The sequence below is a fragment of the Lagenorhynchus albirostris genome, chromosome 1, assembly GCF_949774975.1.
Source record: "Lagenorhynchus albirostris chromosome 1, mLagAlb1.1, whole genome shotgun sequence".
In the NCBI taxonomy this organism is placed as follows: Eukaryota; Metazoa; Chordata; class Mammalia; order Artiodactyla; family Delphinidae; genus Lagenorhynchus; species Lagenorhynchus albirostris.
In genome coordinates, this window is record NC_083095.1 from 150,555,955 (window position 1) to 150,578,481 (window position 22,527).

Here is a 22,527-nt window from a genome sequence, read left to right on the forward strand (position 1 = left end):
GCTCCCCCAAGGGCCCCGGAAAGTGTTAATTTGTCCAATGTCAGCAGGTAGCCCCAGGGAGCAATCCTGACTCATTAAGACAGCGATTTTCAGTTTAATCAATGTTTAAGACAACCACTGCCTTCTATAACTAACCATCATGTTAAGGAGATTCCTGACCACACAAACTCTTAGCCAAGTTATCAAGGTCCGTGCATGCAGACCAATTCAGAGCAAAATAGAAGAGTGTACTCAAAAAATTCAAAACCAGTTTCTATCACCTCCTCCAACAAACCTTTCTTTCTAGGGAGAAAAGGCTTTAGTCGTAAGTGTCTCCATCTCTTCCTTCAGCCAAGGGACTGAGAATGTGAGGAGACAGAGAGAGAGATGCGGCTGGATATCCACAGGGGGAAATACAGTTCCTGAATTAGGGACAATTGCTTCTTTAATTCCCAAGCCCTGAGCCTAGGAGGGCTCGGCTTTGTTTTTCTAAACACTGAAAACAGTGGTTCTTCTCTTGGGAGGGCCGGATACCCTTTTGAGAACCTGGTAAAAGCATAGGTGCTCTTCCTAAAAATCACAGGTATATAAGCATGCCAGAGCCTCCTGGGCTGGTCCTGCCATTCCTGGGTGTGTGGCCTTTGCAAATGCTCTTCTGCCCAGGCCCACACAGGGACACAGGAGAGAGAACGCAGCAGGCCCTCCAGTGTGACTCTTGGCTGGAACTGGTCTTTGTGTTATTAGGTATCCCAGGGAGACCAAGAACCCAGCTGCAGCCGAAAGAGGCCGAGGAGAAGGTTGACCCTAAGTCAGGAAGCACGTTAAGAATCTCACTAAATGGGACTTCCCGGAGGTCCAGTGGTTAAGACTCTGTGCTTGCACCACAGGCGCCGCGGGTTCAATCCCTGGTCAGGGAACTAAGATCCCACGTGCCTGAGGTGTGGGTTGGGGAGAGGGGAAGGAAATACAAATGTTGCCTTTGCTTTGCTCCTGGGGAAAATAACACCCTATTCCCTCCGGATCTGGGAGTGGGCGTGTTGACAACTTGCAAAGCATAATTACTCTAAGTTACAATTAACTGGGATACTTGGCTTTGCTTCAGTCTAAAGTAGAATACAGTCTGTGTGGTCTGTGCTCACCCCAGCCTTGCAGAGCATGGGTTCTCGGGGGAATACTTCAACCCACCCAGTGGACACCTGCCAGGGGGCTGTTCAGAAGCTTGTGAGGTAGCGACAGGGGCTGGTGAAAGCCAGGGCTCTGTAGGGGAGGGGAAAGTATTCCTCTACCCTCTTAGGCTCCCTGGCTGGGTCTGGAAGTTCAACTGGCAAAGAGAGATTAACAGGAGGAAAGCATCCACATTTTACTGAATTTTTACATGTCCGTGGGAGCCTTCACGAGAGAATGAAGCCCCGAAGAAGTGACCAGCCCAGGAAGTTTTTATATCTTGCAGAAACAGTAAATTTGTGAAGAACTGACAAGACAAAGGGATTTGGGCTAGGGTGAAGAAATGGTGAAGAAGTAATTAGGATGACAAGGGTTAGTTTAACAAGGTTTGTTGATACGGCCTTCTTGGCCCTAAGTTCCCCATCTCTGCTGAGAACAATGTCTTCTTTCCTCCTGGTGCCCGGAGAGCACCTTCCATGTGGGAGATCTATGGCCTGTTTCAGGGAAGAAGGGGGAGCAGGGGGAGGTAAGAGTGACATTTCTACTTCTGCTGTTTTCTCAAGCTCCTTCAGCTTCCGATATTCAACATGCTGAGGTGCCATATCTTGGGGTATCATGTCCTGAACCCCATGGCTCCAAGGTGGATGTGAGGAGGGCCACATCCAGGGCTCACCATGAACACTAAGAGCCTGGCCTACCCTAAGCTCTTCCTCCAGGCCCCTGAGCATGTTTACTGTGAGTACCGTCTACAGAGGGGAGGGCACAGGATCATAGCAGACGACCCCATTCGGCAGGGCTGAGTATCACTCCTGACTCCAGCCACTGCCCAGCTGTCTGAGGTCAGGAACACTTTCAGGCTGTTTTTCTTTTCTTTTCTTTCTTTTTTTTTCGGTACGCGGGCCTCTCACTAACGTGGCCTCTCCTGTCGCGGAGCACAGGCTCCGGACGCCCAGACTCAGCGGCCATGGCGCACGGGCCCAGCCGCCCCACGACATGCGGGATCCTCCCAGACCGGGGCACGAACCCGTGTCCCCCGCATCGACAGGCGGACTCCCAACCACCGCGCCACCAGGGAAGCCCCCTTTTCTTTTTTTTTTCCTGGCCCATCCAGTCATCCTCTTCTACAAAATTACTATGATCATCAAGTCAGTTTGGAAATACTGAGCCCATGACCTTTTTAATTCCCTTTTCCTGAGAAAGGGTGAAATCTACTAAAAGCAGAGGTTATACCCAAAGACTCAGTAACATCTCCTAGGAATAAGCAGGAGCTTGGAGAGAAGGCTATAGAATGGGTGGGGTGGGAGGCAGGACTGAACCAAGCATACCCAGACTCCAGGGGACAGGGCGCTCCTGCTAGCATCTGGGGTCCAGACCTGCAGTCCAGCTGCAGCATGAAAACCCATCACAGGGAGCGGCGGGGATGGGAGGTTGGGAGAACCACCAGTTCCCTTATCATCTTTTATTTGGAGTAGCTCTGCTAATTGTGCTGCTTCTTCCTTTTTTTTTTAAGTGTGGGAAATTTTTAATAAGAAAGTTAATTGAGGAAGGATTAAGAAAATGAACTAGCTAAAAGTTCTATTTTCAATTACATTTCGTTTATCCAACCGGAAAGTCTATAAATATTGTTAATGGTGCTTCTTAATAAATGTTTGTAATAAAAGGACTGGTCCCATATTTTAGATAATTTTAGGAGTGTTGGAATTGGGGAAATATTCCACTGGACAACTTTCCATAAAATCTATTATTTGAGTTTATTTATTTAAAAATATGACATAAAATATTTGGATAATAGTTAACATCTATGTAGTATTTACTCTAAGCCAGGCACAGTTTAGGTGCTTGATTTTAATCCTTACTATAACTGTATTCATAGACATTGTTATCCCTCTTTTCCCAATGAAGAAAATAAGGCACAGACAGTACCTTGCCTAAGGCCACACAGCTAGAACATGTTAAAATCAGGATTTGGACCCAGACTGGTCTGGCTTCAGGTTGTAGATTCTTAGCTGCTATGGGGTCCCGCCTGAGAATCAGGGGTTTCAAGTAACAGGTTAACAAGAAAAAGTGTTTTACTCCAGACTCAAATTACGGAAGCCAAAGAAGCAAAAGCAGTGAGTTGGAGTAGGTGGGAGTTAACTCAGGAAGGCTTCCTTGAAGAAATGGATTTGGAGTTGGTCTAAAAGGGGGTCATGCAGACAGGTGCACAGGGACCCTGCCGTGGGTATTCCTCGTGGTTGGCCACAGCTTGGTGGGAAGAGCACAGTTCATGGTAACTAACAGGACCTCCCTGTGGAAACTGCCATTGGCTAGTTTTTCACTTTTTAAACTAGTGAGAAAGAAAATCCAGGCTAACAGCCAATGCTGGTAAGGATGCTGAGAAACAGGTATCCTATCATTGGAGGTATCACAGATCATTGCAACCCTACTGAAATGTAATTTGCAATGCATCTCAAGAGCTATAAAAATACTCATGCTGTTTGAGCCACTCATTTTATTTCTAGGAGTCTACTCTTAGAAAACAAACCCAGAACATGAAAGGAAAGGAACTATGTGCAGGAACAGGTTCATTGCAGCAATATTTGCAGGAACAAGGTAATAAAACAGGGCACATGCATCTCTAACATTGGGGACATGTTTACGAAAACTGTGTTAATGTTTCTAATATTAATGTCCATTAAAAGGATGATTCTGAATACTATGAGACACATATAGAATGCCTATAAGTACTCCTGAATAATCTATATGCATTGATATATGTAAATATATGTACATATGGTTATCCCCATATGAATATAGCTAGGTTTTCCCTTTGCCATATTTGAACACTTAGCAGTACCAAGAAGGTATCCATCAAAATGCAAAGATAATTATGATGCAGTAATAGGAATGTCAGGGGCTTTATTCCCCTTTTGACAAATTTTCTGGGATATGCTTATATAATAAAATTATTTTTTAGCAAACCAAAGCAGTGAAGAGGAGAGGCCCCCTCCTGTTGGCATAGGTGACCATGCACTCACCGTGAACACCTTCTCTGGGGCCCCCTTAGCCCTCATGTTGGTGTCGTGAACGTGCTTGAGAATCATCCAGGCTTCGTCGTGTTTGCCCATCTGGTAAAACCAAGGAGAGAGACATGAACAGTCTTTTGCTGATTAGGGGTGGAAAACCCTACAAGCCCAACAGGTGCTGATACCCAAGTCTGAGGCAATTGGCCATGGATGTGTTACTATCTAGGGCTTGTGAAAGACTAGGACAAGTTTCTGTCGCAGCCCATCTTGGAAGGATAGTAAGGTTGTACCTTCAAGGTGTAAATGCTGGGTACTATTATCATTATAGGCTGTGTAACTACTCGTAGGTTAAGGTTGAATAGACTGCAGGGTGGGAGCCATGTTCCTCCCTGGCAGGACAAAGCAAAGACACAACATGTGATGGGTTGAACTATGTCCCCAACCCTAAAAATATGTTGAAGTTCTAGCTGCCAGTACCCCAGAATGTGACCTTATTTGGAAGCAGGGTTGCTGCAGATGTAATTAATTAAGGTGAGGTCATACTGGGGTAGGGTGCACCCCTAATCCAACATGACTGGTGTCCCTATAAGAAGAAGCCCATGTGAAGAGCCAGAGACACATAGAGAGAACACCATGTCGTGACAAAGGCAGAGACTGGAGTGCAACAGCTGCGAGCCAAGGAATGCCAAAAAATGCAAGCAACCCACCGGAAGTTGAAAGAGGCAAGTAAAGCTTCCCTAAGGGCTTCCAAGGGAGTGTGGCCCTGCCAACACCTTGGTTGGGGACTTTTAGCCAACAGACCTGTGAGACAATAAACTTCTCTTACTATGAGCCCCTCGGTTTGTGTGCCTTTGTTAGAGCAGCCCTAGGAAACTCATACACAATGAAGGGTAGCTTTTGAGATAAGCATGGATAAAAAAACTTTTTGCTGCATCTGGAACCTGATCAATGGGATGAAAGAAGAAACTCAACAAGGAGGGTCAGTCTGCAGAAAGCTAGAAGGAGGCTTATAAGTAGACTCTGAGAATTGGGGCTGTAAGAGCCTTCAAGTCCTATTGCCCCTCCACCAGCCCTGCCTGTCTGACCACCGCAAGCACGAGAGCCTCACCACCACCACCACCAAGCTGGAAACCTCACAGGACTCTGGGAGCAGCTTTCTGGAGGAGAGAGGTCCTGCAAAGCCAAGAGTCTTGAAGGGCTTGGGAGCAGTGACAGATTTACAACCCAGCTCACAGCCGTAACATGGAAAATCTGCATGCAGCTTTGAAGTGCCTCATCATCAGGACCTCTGGGGAGAGTGGGTGCCAGAAGCATCCTTAGCAGAGCCCCCTTCAGCTCCACCCAGCCTCCGGGAACAGTGCTGCTGCTCTGTGCTCAGTGAGCTCCTGAGTCCCTCCGGCTCTGGCTGTCCTTGAATCCCAGGCGTGCAACCATCACGATGGATTTAATGATGGGCCAGGTCAGCCAACATGGGACCAAGGGGCTGGAGCAGCAGGGCTAGCTCCTGTCGCTGTTCCATTGCCCTCACACGGGTTGGGGGCGCTGACTCACCTCTAGCAGAAACCTCGGGCTCTCTGGCATGAACTTCAGGGCCACCATGGACACAGTGCAGGGCAGAGCGCAGACGATGACAAACACTCTCCAGCTGTGGAAGTGGTAATTGGTGCCCATGCTGAAGCCCCAGCCTGTGAAGAAGCAGTCAGAGGATCTCTGACACACGGTCTTAGAGTGACCTTCAAGAACTGGCTTTCAAACCATGGGGCACAAGAGAATCACCTGGGGAGCAGGTTAACATGCAGACTCCCCGGCTGTGCCCCCAAAGCCTCTGATTCTGAAAGGCGCTGGGAATCTGCATCTTGTCAACCCCAGAGGCAGGCCTGGCCTGACACTTATGGGGCCTTGGGTAGGAGTACAAATAGAGGCACCATCCCATATTTCTATATATTCATTAAAATTTCAGTTAAACTGTTAGATAACAGATGTTCCATCCTCCTGCTCAACAAATAAGGAGCTGGAAGGCCAAGCCCTGACCTGCCCAAGACCCACCTTTACAGGACCCCCTTCTATCCCCCCACCAGCCCCTCCTGTAGAATGAGGGGCCTCATGCCAACACGTGTGGTCACACCACACACACCACCGTAGTAAGAGTGGGTGTCCTTGTCATGATCCCTTGAGTTTAGTGGGGAGTCCTAGGTCCTGAGTAGCCAGAGCATGATCTGGATGGAGTGGGATTGTGGCCTTAGGGACGCACGTTGCCTCATGGGAAGAGGTACAGCTGGAGGAAAGCCAGAGCAAGGCCTTACGTGACCCAGGGTTTTGATGGGGCATTAGTCTTCCCTAAGTCAAAGGGCAATACCAGCTCTAGGTGATTCCAATGCACAGGGTTCAGGACCACACTTTGAAAAAACACTCAGTGATAATACTAATTTTTTTTAAAGATACTGAGCTTCTACACTCAAATGAATTCTACCATCATTGAAATGGAGAGGTGAATAGCTCCTACTCAGCTTTCATTATTCAAAACATTTCTAAAATTCATTTTCCGAAATTGCCTTCAGGATCTACAAAACATTCCTTCAAATATCTTCGTAAGAAGCAAATTTTCCTCTTGCAAAGGACGATAACACAGTGAAAAGTGCCTGGACTTTTACAGTCATGTAGATCAGAGTTCAAATCCTGACTTTCTCACATCGTTATTGTTATGTTGGTGGGTTTTCACAGCTGTAGAAGGCAGGTAATGGTACTTCCACAGATTTGCTGCGTGTGAAAGCTCCTGGCAACCAAAAGTAATTCACCTGCTTTGAGGGTAGATTTGATTTGTTTCAAAATAGTTACATGACAGTTAGTGCCAAAGATGTTGAGTAAAATAGATGAATATCAGCAAAAGGATTATTTTCTTTTAAAGCCAAGGTTATGAAATAGACTGGTTCTCTCATGTCAGTCAAAACGATCTCTGAAGACAATTCCAACAGCATTTCTGAAAAAGACCAAACTTTATAAATAAATATATTGATTTCTAAAGTTCAAACGGTGAACATTATTCGGCTGGAAAATCTCTATTCCATTTACTTGAAAATATACTATATGGCCAACTCCGGAGGTGGGCAGTTTATGTCTTGAATTCTCTCTTACCATCGCGGTTCAATTTGTTCTACTTGCAGGGGACTCCTAACCAATATCTGCTGTTTCTGCAGATATTTCTTACTCTATTTGCACAATGGAATGACTGGCCGGAGGGAATCCCAGGTGAAAAAAACATGGGGCTGTGGCCGCTTTTACACAATGGCCACAGAACATAATACACATAATACATCCAACATTCTCAATCACAATCAAATCTCTTTTTTGCACAGCCTGTCCTGTTCTCCTTCCATCTCACAGGAGTTTTTTCTTTTATAAATTTATTTATTTATTTTTGGCTGCTTTGGGTCTTCGTTGCTGCGCATGGGCTTTCTCTAGTTGCGGTGAGCGGGGGCTGCTCTTCGTTGCGGTGCATGGGTTTCTCATTGCGGTGGCTTCCCTTGTTGCGAAGAACGCATGGGCTTCAGTAGTTGCGGCGTGTGGGCTCAGTAGTTGTGATGCACGGGTTTAGCTGTTCCGAGGCATGTGGGATCTTCCTGGACCAGGTCTCGAATCCATGTCCCCTGCATTGGCAGGCGGATTCTTAACCACTGCTCCACCAGGGAAGTCCCTGTTTGTTCATTTAAATTTTAATTAAGAAGTCTTTCCTCTCTTGAGAGTGACAACAGAAAGAAGAAGGCAAAACGATAGTAAGATTTCCACATCCTCAGCTCATGTCCAAAAACCACTCTGGCGTAATCAGAAATAAAGCTGACCAAAGCTACGTAGCAGTCAAACTCAGGTGAGTAACAAGAGAAGAAGGGCAGAAGCAGGTATGTTTAGAAAGTATTCTGCCTCAGAGATATTTTTTTTCTTAATGAAAATATATGCAAATTATCCAAAATCCATTATTCCCTCATGCCTCTCTGGTTTTTATGGTGATTTTAGTAATCTGCACTTATCACATTCATTAGGCACACCTTTGGGGCCTTAAATCAATTAAAATTAAACAGTGAACTGCTTCCAAATATATAAGACTACTATTAATTTGGAGACAGGGATTGTTCTGGTCACTGATCTTTTAGCTTGCCCTACTTTTCTCCATCAGGATTTCTCAAATAGCTGGTGCTGCTGACTACAGTGGGAATTAATCTTCCATAATATATCCATTCTGGGGGGGCTATGCCCATGAGTTCCCAGAAAAACATTCTGAGGTTTGTAACTTTCTTTCTCAATGACTCAGTCACCCAAATTCCTGGTGCCAAGACCTCCCATCACTTCATTCCTGCAAAACCAGTTAAATGGTTTGCACAAGCTACATACAAACATCAAGTCTCCTTTCCGGATCACCCTTGCATTTGTCCCTGCTGAGTGGAGGGGTTTTTAGAGGATTAATGTCTTAGGTCTGTTGGGAAATACCATCAAATGTCTCTGTTCACTGTGGACAGAACATCTGGTCCTGGTAAAATGAGGTTTAAAATAAATAATCACTCCTGTTGCACTGTGATTCTAGTCCGCCATATTTCTAGGATGGGTTGCCCTCAAGTTAATGCCTGTTTCAATTAAGCCTAATCATCCAAGAGGCTGGTATTTTTAAATGGAATGTAAAAGCCATAGATTTCTTATAGGCATACAAATAGGAAAATATCCTATCCATTTGGAGTAAGATACTTAACCACAAGCCCTGCTATCAGCCAGGAGCTATGTGGCCCCTCTGCCATGGGCATCCCCCTTAGTCTTGGTCAATGTGTCCCCAGCCTGAATTCTTTTATTGCTTTTTTAGAAACCAGACACCCATTGTGTGTTTGTGTGTGCAAAGTGAAGTGAAAAAATGATGCAGTTTGTAGTGACTATTGTGGGTTGCTCCCCTCACAACATCCTTCCCATCCTTCCTCTCCACTGGGTTGCAGACTTGTGGTTTGGATGGGACTGACCCCATCCCCAGTGCCAGGGATGGAGAAGAAAGTATATGAAACGCCCAGGACCTGGCATCCTCTGGGGTTTAGTGATTGGCTGAGGTGAGCACATGACTTAAGCTGATCCAATCAGAGGGAAGCCAAGGACCTTTGCTCATTGGTTGGTTGTGAGGGCAGTTCCCTTGTGGAACAAGCAGTCTGAAAATAGGGCTAGAATTGCTAATGCAGCTTGGAGGGAAACCAGCCCAAATACTAGAATTGTCTCCAAAATTTTCTCACCATTATTTGCCTCCCAAGAACTGCTGGATGTTAGGGCTGGCACAGATCGGATCTCCACAGTCTATTCTCTTTGCTTCCTTCTCTCCATTTTATAGATAAAGGAACCAAGGCTGGACAAGCTAGGTGACCTGTCCCAAATTACATAGAACCACTATTTTGACTCAGCTTTTATCCAGAGTCTATTTGTTTCCCCCCACCCCAACAAACTGTCTAACTCAGTTTATATGTAAAAATAGTTTCTTAGTGTTAACACGTTTGGATCAATTAACAGGGGAAGTGATATTATAGCAAGAATTGTGGGAACAAAAGCAATTCCTTGGACCCATATAACCAACGGCCTGGATAATTAATGTATGCATTTTGGGGAAGGGTAGAATGCAGAGCCTGATATCAGGAGTAATACAATTTTGTATCTAAAATTATGGAGAATTACCTATGGTAACAGAATTATCTGGAAAATCCTTCAACTCTTTATTTCATTATTTTTGTTCATATTTCTTCTCTGCTTCTGATACAAAAATCCAGTGGGATATGGCAAAGGTAACATGATGGTCCCAAACCCATTTCCTCTACCTCGTGGGCACACAGCTAGGTCACATTTCCTGGTGTCCTTTGCTGTAGTGTGTGGTCATATTACAGATCTGGGGCCAATGGGATGTGAGCAAAGAAGATGTGATCCAATTCTTAGCCTGCCCTTCAAAAGCACCCACATACAACTGTCCATGCTCTTTCACTGAACCAACATGTAGGTTACCTGTTGAAGAGGGTAGATCACATGCTGGAGGGAACCTGAGCCCTGGGATTACTGATAGAGCAGAGCTGCCTGCAGATCAGAAACACCAGCCGGGCTTTGCAGGAGGGGAAAACTTCTTTGGTATTAAACCACTAAGATTTCAGGGTTTATCAGGTTCTCAGGGTAATACACCCAGCATCCCCTTAACTAATAAAATAGGGATTGTCTACACCAAAGCTTCTTCTTAAAAAGATAATACAGAAGCCTCCATTAACCCAGAACACACATCAGAGAGGGTCAGATTTAAAACAAGCATACCAGGAGAAAAAGGAACCCTGCTACACTCTTGGTGGGGATGTAAATTGGTGAAGTCACTACGGAGAACATTATGGAGGTTCCTTAAAGAACTAAAAATAGAGTTGCTATATGATCCAGCAATCCTACCTGTGGGCATATATCTAGACAAAACTCTAATTCAAAAAGATGCATGCACCCCTATGTTCATAGGAGCACTATTTACAACAGCCAAGACATGGAAGCAACCTAAACATCCATGGACAGATGAATGGATGAAGAAGATGTGGTACATATATAAGATGGAATATTACTCAGCGATTGAAAAGAATGAAATACTGCCATTTGCAGCAACATGGATGGACCCAGAGATTATCATACTAAGTGAAGTAAGACAGACAAAGACAATTATCATATGGTATCACTTATATGTGGAATCTAAAAAATGATACAAATGAACTTCCAAAACAGAAATAAACCCACAGACATAGAAAAAACTTATGGTTACCAAAGGGGAAAGAGGGGGGAGGGATAAATTAGAAGTCTGGGATTAACATATACACACTACTGAATATAAAATAGATAACCAATAAGGACCTACTGTATAGCACAGGAACTATATTCAATATTGGGTTGGCCAAAAAGTTCGTTTGGGGTTTTCTGTAAAATGTTATGGAAAAACCTAAATGAACTTTTTGGCCACCCAATATTTTGTAATAACCTATAAGGGAAAAGAATCTGAAAAGAAGAATTGAGCTGCACAGTGGAAGATGGAGGTGTGGGAAGACACGGAGTTCGTATCTTCCCACAACTAAGGCGCCTGCCAGATGCTGGTGGGGGACCTCAATGCCTAAGGAGATGGGAGGAACCCCTGAGTGACTGGGTAGGATGTGGGGGGAGTGAGGGGGAAGGAGAAGTGGAGGCCAGACAGGACCTGTGCCCCTGAGGGGTGGCTGGGAGTAGGGGTTCCCATGCCTGGAGGCACCCTTGGGGGCTTGGAGGATCGGGGTGAGCATGCCTAGCATTTCCCCTGCCCAATCGGACCCTGGGAAGCCTGAAGGACTCCCAAACTGGTTACTCCACCCTCCAAGGCCCCCTCCAGGCTGCACTGGTCCTAGGGGCATAGGAGGGAAGTGCAGGGGGCGGGTGCAAAAGAGGAGAGGCAGACGGAGGGGGAACCCTCCAGGACTGGAGGATCAGGGGAGGCATGGCAGCTGTTTCCCTCAAGCCCTGGGATGCCTGCTGGGCTCCCAGGTCTGGTCCTCCATTCTCTGAGGCCCCTCTGGCTGTTGGGGTCCTAGAGACATAGGAGGGAAGGAGTGGGGGAAGAAGAGAGGCCAATGGGGTGGGGCCCTCAAGGATCAGAGGATGGGGAGAATGCACCTAGCGTTTCCCCCACCCACTCGGGCCCAGTGAGCCTGCTGGGGTCCTGGACCTGGTCCTCAGACCTCCAAGGCCAGAGGCACTCCTGGGCCCCTCCTGCTGCGTTGAGCCTAAGCCCTACCCCCCACCCCCCAGGGCCTTTTCCAGTCCTAAGCATAGGCCACGCCCACCACCTAAACCCTGCCCCTGCCTAAGCCCCACCCCCCCACAGCCAAGGCCTTTTCTGGCTTTTCTTTTTCCTCCTCTTTTTTACTATTTAGGGTCTGTTTTACCTTCCAGTTGTTGCTTCATCTATATATATATATTTTTTTTCTTTCTAACATATGTTAGTTTTCTAATCTTATTTTATTTTTTACTCTTTGTTATTGTTCTGCTCATTTTTTTTTTCTTTTTTCTTTTTCCTCTTTCTTTTTTTTTCTTTTTATTTTGCCTCCCCACATGGCTTGCAGGATCTTGGTTCACAACCTGGGGGTTGGGCCAGAGCTCCTGTGGTGGGAGCTCTGAGTCTGAACCACTGGACTAACAGAGAACCTCAGATCCCAGGGAATATTCATTGGAGTGGGGTCTCCAGGAGGTCCTCATCTTGGTACCAAAACCCAGCTCTACCCAACAGCCTACAAACTCCAGTGCTGGAAGCCTCAGGTGAAACAACCAGAAAGACAGGAACACATTCCCACCCATCAAAAAAAAAAAATTAAATGATATAAAAAATATGTCACAGATAAAGGAGCAAGTCTTGTAGGATAAAAACCTACAAGAGTAAATAAATGAAGAAGAAATAGGAAACCTACCTGAAAAAAGGATTCAGAGTAGTGATAGTAAACATGATCCAAAATCTCAGAAATAGAATGGAGGTACAGATCGAGAAAATACAAGAAATGTTTAACAAAGATCTAGAAGAACTAAAGAACAAACAAACAGAGATGAACAACACAATACTGAAATCAAAAATACACTAGAAGGGCTTCCCTGGTGGCGCAGTGGTTGGGAGTCTGCCTGCTGATGCGGGGGACGCGGGTTCATGCCCCGGTCCGAGAGGGTCCCACGTGCTGCGGAGTGGCTGAGCCCATGAACCATGGCCGCTGGGCCTGCGTGTCCGGAGCCTGTGCTCCGCAGCGGGAGGGGCCACAGCGGTGAGAGGCCCACGTAACGCAAAAAAATAAAATAAAATAATACACTGGAAGGACTCAATAACAGCATAACTGAGGCAGAATAACGAATAAGTGAGCTGGAAGACAGAATGGTGGAATTCACTGCCCAAAACAGAATAAAGAAAAAAATGAAAAGAAGTGAAGACAGCTTAAGAGACCACTGGGACAACACTAAACGTACCAACATTTCAATTATAGGGCTCCCAGAAGAAGAATAGAAAAAGAAATGGTCTGAGAAAATATTTAAAGAGATTATAGTGGAAAACTTCCCTAACATGGGAAAGGAAATAGTCACCCAAGTCCAGGAAGTGTAGAGAGTCCCATACAGGATAAATCCTAGGAGAAACACACCAAGACACATATTAATCAAACTAACAACAATTAAATACAAAGAAAGCATATTAAAAGCAGCAAGGGAAAAGCAAAAAATAACATACAAAGGAATCTCCATAAGGTTATCAACTGATTTTTCAACAGAAACTCTGAAGGCCAGAAAGGACTAGGAGGATATACTTAGTGATGAAAGAGAAAAACCTACAACCAAGATTACTCTACCCAGCAAGGATCTCATTCAGATTCAATAGAGAAATCAAAAGCTTTTCAGACAAGCAAAAGCTAAGAGAATTCAGCACCACCAAACCAGTTTTACAACAAACGCTAAAGGAACTTCCCTAGGTGGGAAACACAAGAGAAGAAAAGGACCTGCAAAAACAAACCCAAAACAATTAAGAAAATGGTAATAGGAACATACATATTGATAATAACCTTGAATGTAAATGGATTAAATGCTCCAAACAAAAGACACAGGCTTGCTGAATGGATACAAAAACAAGACCCATATATATGCTGTCTACAAGAGACCCACTACAGACCTAGGGACACATACACTGAAAGTGAGGGAATGGAAAAAGATATTCTATGCAAATGGAAATCAAAAGAAAGCTGGAATAGCAATACTGGTATCAGATAAAACAGACTTTAAAATAAAGAGTGCTACAAGAGGTAAGGAGGATACTACATAATGATCAAGGGATCACTCCCAGAAGATATAACAATTATAAATATTTATGCACCCAACTTAGGAGAACGCCAATACATAAGGCAAATGCTAACAACTATAAAAGGGGAAATTGACAGTAACACAATAATAGTAGGCGATTTTAACACCCCACTTACACCAATGGATAGATCATTCAAACAGAAAATAAATAAGGAAACACAAGATTTAAATGACACAATAGACCAGATAGATTTAATTGATATTTATAGGACATTCCACCCATAAGTGGCAGAATACACTTTCTTCTCAAGTGCACATGGAACATGTTCCAGGATAGATCACATCTTGGGTCACAAATCAAGCCTCAGAAAATTTAAGAAAATTGAAATCATATCAAGCATTTTTTCTGACCACAACGCTATGAGATTGGAAATCAATTACAGGAAAAAAACTGTAAAAAACACAAATACATGGAGACTAAACAGTGCACTACTAAATAACCAAGAGATCACTGAAAAAAATCAAAGAAGAAATTTAAAAATACATAGAAACAAGTGACAATGAAAACATGATGACCCAAAACCTATGGGATGCCGCAAAAGCAGTTCAAAGAGGGTAGTTTATAGCAATTCAATCTCACCTCAAGAAACAAGAAAAACTCAAATAAACAATCTAACCTTACACCTAAAGCAACAAGAGAAAGAAAACCCAAAGTCAGTAGAAGGAAAGAAATCATAAAGATCAGAGCAGAAATGAATGAAATAGAAATGAAGAAAACAATAGCAAAGATCAATAAAACTAAAAGTTTGTTCTTTGAGAAGATAAACAAAATTGATAAACCTTTAGTCAGACTCAACAAGAAAAAAAGGGAGAGGGTGCAAATCAGTAAAATTAGAAATGAAAAAGGAGAAATCACAACTGACACCACAGAAATACAAGAGATTATAAGAGACTACTACAAACAACTATATGCCAATAAAACAGACAACCACAAAGAAAAGGACAAATTCTTGGAGAGGTAAAATTTCCCAGAACTGAAGCAGGAAGAATTAGAAATATAAACAGACCTATCACAAGTAATGAAATTGAAACTGTAATTTAAAATTTTCCAACAAACAAAAGTCCAGGACCAGATGGCTTCACAGGTGAATTCTATCAAACATTTAGAGAAGAGCTAACACCCACCCTTCTCAAACTCTTCCAAAAAACTGCAGAGGGAGGAACACTCCCTAATTCATTCTATGAAGCCACCATCACCCTGATACGAAAACCAGACAAAAATATCACAGACCAATATCACTGATGAACATAGATGCAAAAATCTGAACAAAATACTAGCAAACAGAATCCAGCAACACATTAAAAGGATCATACACCATGATCAAGTGGGATTTATCCCAGGAATGCAAGAATTCTTCAATATATACTAATCAATCAATGTGATACACCATATTGACAAATTAAGGAATAAAAACCATATGATCATCTCAATAGATGCAGTAAAAGCTTTTGACAAAATCCAACACCAATTTATGATAAAAACTCTCCAGGAAATGGGCATAGACAGAACCTACCTCAACATAATAAAGGCCATATATGACAAACCCACAGCACACATCATACTCAATGGTGAAAAATTGAAAGCATTTCCACTAAGATTAAGAACAAGACAAGGATGTCCACTCTCGCCACTCTTATTCAACATAGTTTTGGAAGGCCTAGCCATGGTAATCAGAGAAGGATAAGAAATAAAAAGAATACAAATTGGAAAAGAATAAGTAAAACTGTCACTGTTTGCAGATGACATGACACTATACACAGAAATTCCTAAAGATGCTATTAGAAAACTACCAGAGCTAATCAGTGAATTTGGTAAGGTTGCAGGATACAAAATTAAGGCACAGAAATCTCTGGCATTCCTATACACTAACAATGAAAAATCAGAGAAATTAAGGAAGCAATCCCATTTACCATGGCAACAAAAAGAATAAAATAACTAGGAATAAACCTACCTAAGAAGGAAAAAGACTTATACTCAGAAAACTATAAAACACTGATGGAAGAAATCAAAGATAACATAAACAAATGGAGAAATATACCATGTTCGTGGATTGGAAGAATCAATAGTGTGAAAATGACTATACTACCCAAAGCAATCTACAGATTCAGTGCAATCCCTATCAAACTACCAATGGCATCCTTCACAGAATTAGAACAAAAAACTTTACAATTTGTATGGAAACACAAAAGACCCCGAATAGCCAAAGCAATCCTGAGAAAGAAAAATGGAGGTGGAGGAATCAGGCTCCCCAACTTCAAACTATACTACAAAGCTACAGTAATCAAAACAGTATGATACTGGCACAAAAGCAGAAATATAGATCAATGGTACAGGATAGAAAGCCCAGAGATAAACCCACTCACCTGTGGTCACCTAATCTATGACAAAGGAGGCAAGAACATACAATGGAGAAAAGGCAGCCTCTTCAATAAGTGGTGCTGGGAAAACTGGACAGCTACATGTAAAAGGATGAACTTAGAACACTCCCTAACACCATACAGAAAAATAAACTCAAAATGGATTAAAGACCTAAATGTAAGGCCAGAAACTATCAAACTCTTAGAGGAAAACATAGGAAAAACACTCTTTGACATAAACCACAGCAAGATCTTTTTTAACCCACCTCCTAGAGTAATGAAAATAAAACCAAAAATAAACAAATGGACCTAATTAAAATTAAAAGCTTTTGCACAGCAAAGGAAACCGTAAACAAGAGGAAAAGATAACCCTAGAATGCAAGAAAATATTTGCAAATGAAGCAATGGACAAATGTATAATCTCCAAAATATACAAACAGCTCATGCAGCTCAATATCAAAAAAACAAACAACCCAAGTAAAAAATGGGAGGAAGACCTAAATAGACATTTCACCAAAGAAAACATACAGATGGCCAAGAGGCACATGAACAGATGCTCAACATCACTAATTATTAGAGAAATGCAATTCAAAACTACAATGAAGTATCACCTCACACTGGTCAGAATGGCCATCATCAAAAAATCTACAAACAGTAAACGCTGGAGAGGGTGTGGAGAAAAGGGAACCCTCTTGCACTGTTGGTAGGAATGTAAGTTGATAGAGCCACTATGGAGAACAGTATGGAGGTTCCTTAAAAAACTAAAAATAGAACTACCATATGACCCAGCAATCCCACTCCTGGGCATATACCCTGAGAAAACCATAATTCAAAAGGACACATGTACCCCAATGTTCACTGCAGCACCATTTACAATAGCCAGGACATGGAAACAACCTAAATGTCCAACGACAGATGAATGGATAAGGAAGATGTGGTACATATATACAATGAAATATTACTCAGCCATAAAAATGGAAAGTGACTGGATCATTTGTAGAGATGTGGATGGACCTAGAGTCTGTCATACAGAGTGAAATAAGCCAGAAAGAGAAAAACAAATATCATATATTAATGCATATATGTGGAATCTAGAAAAATGTTAGAGATGAAATTATTTGTAGGGTAGGGATTGAGACGTAGATGTAGAGAACAGACATGTGGACACAGAGGGGGAAGAGGAGGGTGGGACAAATTGGGAGATTAGGTTTGACATAAATACACTACCATGTGTAAAATAGATAGCTAGTGGGAACCTGCTGTATAGCACAGGGAGCTCAGCTCGGTGCTCTGTGACAACCTAGACGGGTGGGTTAGGAAGGGTGGGAGGGAGGTCCAAGAGGGAGGGGATATAGATATACATATAGCTGATTCACTTCATTGTACAGCAGAAACTAACACAACATTGTAAAGCAATTTTACTCCAATAAATAAATAAATAAGAATAACTGTATCTCTTTGCTGTACATCTGAAACTAACACAACATTGTAAGTCAACTATACTTCAATAAATACACACACACCAAGGAAGGGAATGGGTAGAGAACTGTTGGTCAGTTTCAGGGGCAGTTTCTGTTCCTCCCTATGGTCTGCAGGATTCTGAATGATGGCAAAGCCTACACCCATAATCAATGGTTCACCAAACATAATTTTGAAGGGTAATGATGACATTACCCAGGATACTCAAAAGGCATAATCAAATTCAAAACTGCTGCCTTCTCCCTACTTTACTCTTAATAAAATCCAATAGTGAAAGTTAATGTTGCCAAGTCCCTGCCCAGAAAATCCAGTTTTTGCAATTATCCAAGATAATAAAATTGTCTCAGCTGAAACCAAGACCTTGTCTGTAAGGGCTGCTCCACGTTTGCAGCTGAAAGAGTGACAGCAGGCACTAAAATGGAAGGTATATGAGAGCACCACACTGAGGGGGAGGGGGCATCATGATGCAAGGTCAGGCCAAGGCCAAGTCATCAATTTGGCCAAGTCACCAACTTCTTGGCTTCTGTTACAACATCTATAAAATGGGGTTACTGAGCCTAACTTGCTGTGAGGAGGAGGGGTGGAGGAGATGAAGGTTGAAGTCCTTTCAAAGAAAAGGAAGGAAAGGAGAGAAGGAGGGAGGAAGTGAGGGAGGGTAGACTGTATTATTTCCAGGAAGACATGTGTACTGAAATTAGCCATGTGTCTCCAGTGTTAGAATTTCTTTAGAAAGATCAAGGTCATACACAGGAACTGTGAGTGAGTGTGGGAATAAGGCTGAGGACAGGGAATGTTGTTCGGATGCAGGTGTCATAGTAACAAGGCCCCTGGGTTCTTTTAAGCCAGTGCACTCACCATAGTGTGGAATGATGCTCCAGGCCATGGCAGATGCATAGATGCCTCCAGTCATCCAGAAGATGCCTAACCAACTGAGATGCTCTCCTCGTTTCTCCCGGGACAAGAATTCAGAAAAATAGGCAAAAACAATGGGCAGAGAACCCCCAATACTGCAGAGAGAAAATGCCAGAAAGTAAGAACCAAGTCAGACACTAAAAATGGTCATAGCAGGAACCCAATTGCCTTGTCCCACCCTTAGGCTCAGTGGTGAAATAACCCAGTGAATTCGAAAGACCGGCCAAGGCAGTGTCAGATTATTTTGACCTTATGACTGACTTTACAACCTAACCCCTTTCTAAGGTTCAACTTTAACACAGTATCTTGGAAGTCAAACAAAAACTCAGTTCAAAGTTTTCTGGAGGTACCACTCAGAGTCAGGGTATCAGGATGGATGGACCACTGGTCCTGGGGTTGGTGTGGGGGGAGGTCCAGCTGAACCTCTGTAATTACGCACCCTATGCCTGAGATGAGTCTGCAGAAGAGGAAGGCGCCGTATCCCTGTACGAAGGAAGAGAGGGAGGCGAAGGAGGCGTTGACGGCCAGGGACATGCTGAGAACTCGCTTCCTCCCCAGCTTATCAGCCAGGCCCCCCAGGATGAAGGCTCCCCCCATCATTCCTAGGTAGACTATCAGCCCTGTGAGGAGGAGAAAGAGAGGGGAGAGGGTGGAGAGAGAATACAAGCGATTAGAGACCATGCAACATTTTAGAAAATCTGATGCCCATTTTAATGCATCCTAGAAATTCTGTGTCACAGACATAAAAGGTGGAATGTGACAGATGTTGGTGGCCAATTAGAAATGTTGGACAAATGTGACTTCTTAGGAATGGTATTCAAAAAATAATAGTCTCACCAGGTTTACATATATGTATACATACTAAAATAGATCAACCATAGCTGAGTTTGATGTATCTTTTTTCAGATGCATAATCTTCAGATGAGGGAAATTCTGTCATTTTACTTTTAAGCAAAAAAACTGTTGGTGGGCTTCCCTGGTGGCGCAGTGGTTGAGAATCTGCCTGCCAATGCAGGGGACACAGGTTCGAGCCCTGGTCTGGAAAGATCTCACATGCCGCGGAGGAACTGGGCCTGTGAGCCACAACTACTGAGCCTGCGCGTCTGGAGCTTGTGCTCCGCAACAAGAGAGGCCGCGACAGTGAGAGGCCCGTGCACCGCGTTGAAGAGTGGCCCCTGCTCGCCACAACTAGAGAAAGCCCTCGCACAGAAATGAAGACCCAACACAGCCAAAAATAAATAAAAATTTAAAAAAAAAAGTGTTGGTGCTACAAAAGTCCTTGTGGGGTTATGTTTAGAGAAATTTTCCAGGGAAAATTGTGGCCAAGCAGGTATGGGGAGCAATGGGAAGGAAAAACATGGTGCAAGTGAAAACAGCAATTCCCAACAAGACAGCTTATTTTATTAAACACCCAAGAAGGACCTTTTCCAAGTCACAGCCAACGTTCAGATTTCTTAGGGGAATGTGGAAGAGAGTAGCAATGAGCTATCCTTTCTTCAACACATGTAACTACTATGTGCCTTGTAAAAGAATCAGTTAATTTATGATATCATTTAAATACAGTGTTGTACACACATTTATGGAATTCCAGTGAAGCCAGCAAGCATCCTCATAGAGGTGGCAAATCTCCAGAAGCACATGGATAATTCTTTCCTACTAAATATTGAGTACTTACTAATTATCAACGACTGTGCTAGTACATCATTTACTAAACCCAAGAAGCAAATTTTGGAGAATGTCTTTCATGCAGTGGAAATACTGAATATGAATTAGGTAAGTGTTCTTTTGCTCAGCCTTGACTGTAAATCAAACGAAGAACATCATTTGTCTTTCACAGAAAGGAAGCTTCTCCTGACCTGCGGATGCTTTATTTATGCAGATGTGTGCTGGGAAGGGCCCACGTAAAGCAAAGAGCTCCATTAGCTGGTTAATCAACTGGCAGGTAGGTCCCCAAAAGGAGCAATTCAACTATGCTCTGCTTTATCTTCCCAGTGGCAGATTTCCTTCTTTTATTATTTTTATTCCATGAGATGAAAAGAAATGATAGCTTTGGTGCTGTCAATGGTTTTCACTAACTAGGATTCCCTTCCCTCATGTGAGTTGTAACTTTTCACCTCTACATCGCTCAAAGTCATGAAATATGTTATTTCCTTTTTCTTTTCCGTATATGTCACTTCATGAAATACACCTGAGTCTATAAGCATTCATTAAATGCCTCTTATTAGGTAAGTGCTATTTTTGTTAATGGGGACACAGCAGGGTACAAACACATGAAAATCCCTGCCTTCATGGCACTTACATTCTAGTTGGGGAAAAGAGATTATAAATGAGTAAAAGATACAGTAAGTGGGATGCTGATAAGTGTTATAGAGAAAAGGAGAGTCAGGGTGGGAGGTGACAGTTCTAAATAAGATGGTTCAGGAAGCCCTCAGGGAAATGGGACATTTTGGCAAAGATCTGCAGGGAGTCAAACATGGGGATGTCTCGGGGAAATTGCTGGACCTGTGCTCCTGGACCCAAGGTTTCTCTCCATTACAATTTTACCAGTTTCTCAGCCCATAGCTCAGAAAATGCAGTGAGCAATTTCCCACTGTATTAGGTCACTGACACTTGTGTTTGAGAAAATGAGTCAAGACTTGCAAACCCAACTCAGACCTGGGTCATGCTGTACTGTAATAACGTCTGGGTTAGTCTTCCTGTTAGACTGTGAGTTTATCTGCCTGATCCAGCCCTGACTGGCCAAGGGCTTTCAGCATCTGGTTCCCAGCAGACTTAATCCTGCCCGGTTCTTAGCCATCAGGTGTTAAGTGGGATTGCCTTACTCACTGATGAGGGTGTCTTAAAACCATCATGACCTATCTCCAGCAAGAATGAATTCGGTCAGGTGCTTGGGTGAGCCTCAGGCTGTAGCTTCCCTATTATTCTCACCAAGTGGTTCTAGTTTGCAAGACTGGCTTTGTGTTTGGTCCCCATGCTAGTTTCCTACCAGCATCTGATGCCCCAACCAATTGGAAAAGTCCCAAACCCTGTGTGTGTCCACACAGGCTTTCCCCAGGAAAGAACTGGGTTCTACTTCCTCAGACTTAGACAACCCACCTAACACCTCGACCACGGCCAAGAGCCCCACATCTGAGATGCCCTGCCCTTCCTCCCCACTCCCAGTTAGACCCCTGGGAGCTCACCACCAGTCCAGTTCACACTGGAGTTTCACACAATTCCTTATACTTGGTAATTCAGACTTCTAGACCAGAGCAGAGAGGGAACTTTTTTCTCCAGTTAGGTCTGTTAGGCTTCCAACATTTTTTGGCCTCAGTTTAGTGCAACTCCCCGCCAAGAATTTCCAACATCCCATTCAGCCAACAGAAAACTTGTGTTTCTCTCATGATACTTGGTCAGTAAACATTTGGAATAAAAAAATATATATATTGAAAGGGAAGAAGGAAGAAGGGGGAAAAGGGAGGGAGGAGGGAAGTCCCACCCAAATTGCAGCTCCATGAGCAAAATAGATGCTACGGTTGCTTTAAGCCACTGAGTTATACAGCAATAAATAATGGGACAGTAAGTGCCGAACAAACTTAAGGAGCCTAATATATCATATAATAGCAGCAAAACGGCAAACATGGGGTGAGCACTAGCCACTAGACAGGCTCTGTGATAAGCATTTCACAGGCATTGTTGATCCCCTTTCATGTTTACAACAATCCAGTGAGGGAGATACTGTTATTATCCTTATTTTATACAGGAGGAAACTGAT

The 22,527-nt window shown here is 43.3% G+C and overlaps 1 protein-coding gene across 3 annotated transcripts in view; it reads right to left on the minus strand.

Moving 5' to 3' along the window:
* The window catches only part of SV2B (synaptic vesicle glycoprotein 2B), a 76,641-nt gene that overhangs the window by 28,516 nt on the left and 25,598 nt on the right, over window positions 1-22,527 (minus strand). For 2 of the 3 annotated variants that reach the window (XM_060170607.1, XM_060170597.1), the window contains exons 2-5: window positions 19,213-19,393; window positions 18,717-18,868; window positions 5,700-5,833; window positions 4,161-4,250 (exon numbers count right to left, since the gene is read on the minus strand). In XM_060170607.1, the coding sequence (XP_060026590.1) occupies window positions 4,161-4,250; window positions 5,700-5,833; window positions 18,717-18,868; window positions 19,213-19,393 (557 nt within the window). The remainder of the gene's footprint in view (window positions 1-4,160; window positions 4,251-5,699; window positions 5,834-18,716; window positions 18,869-19,212; window positions 19,394-22,527) is intronic. The other variant, XM_060170617.1, reaches the window with a different exon arrangement.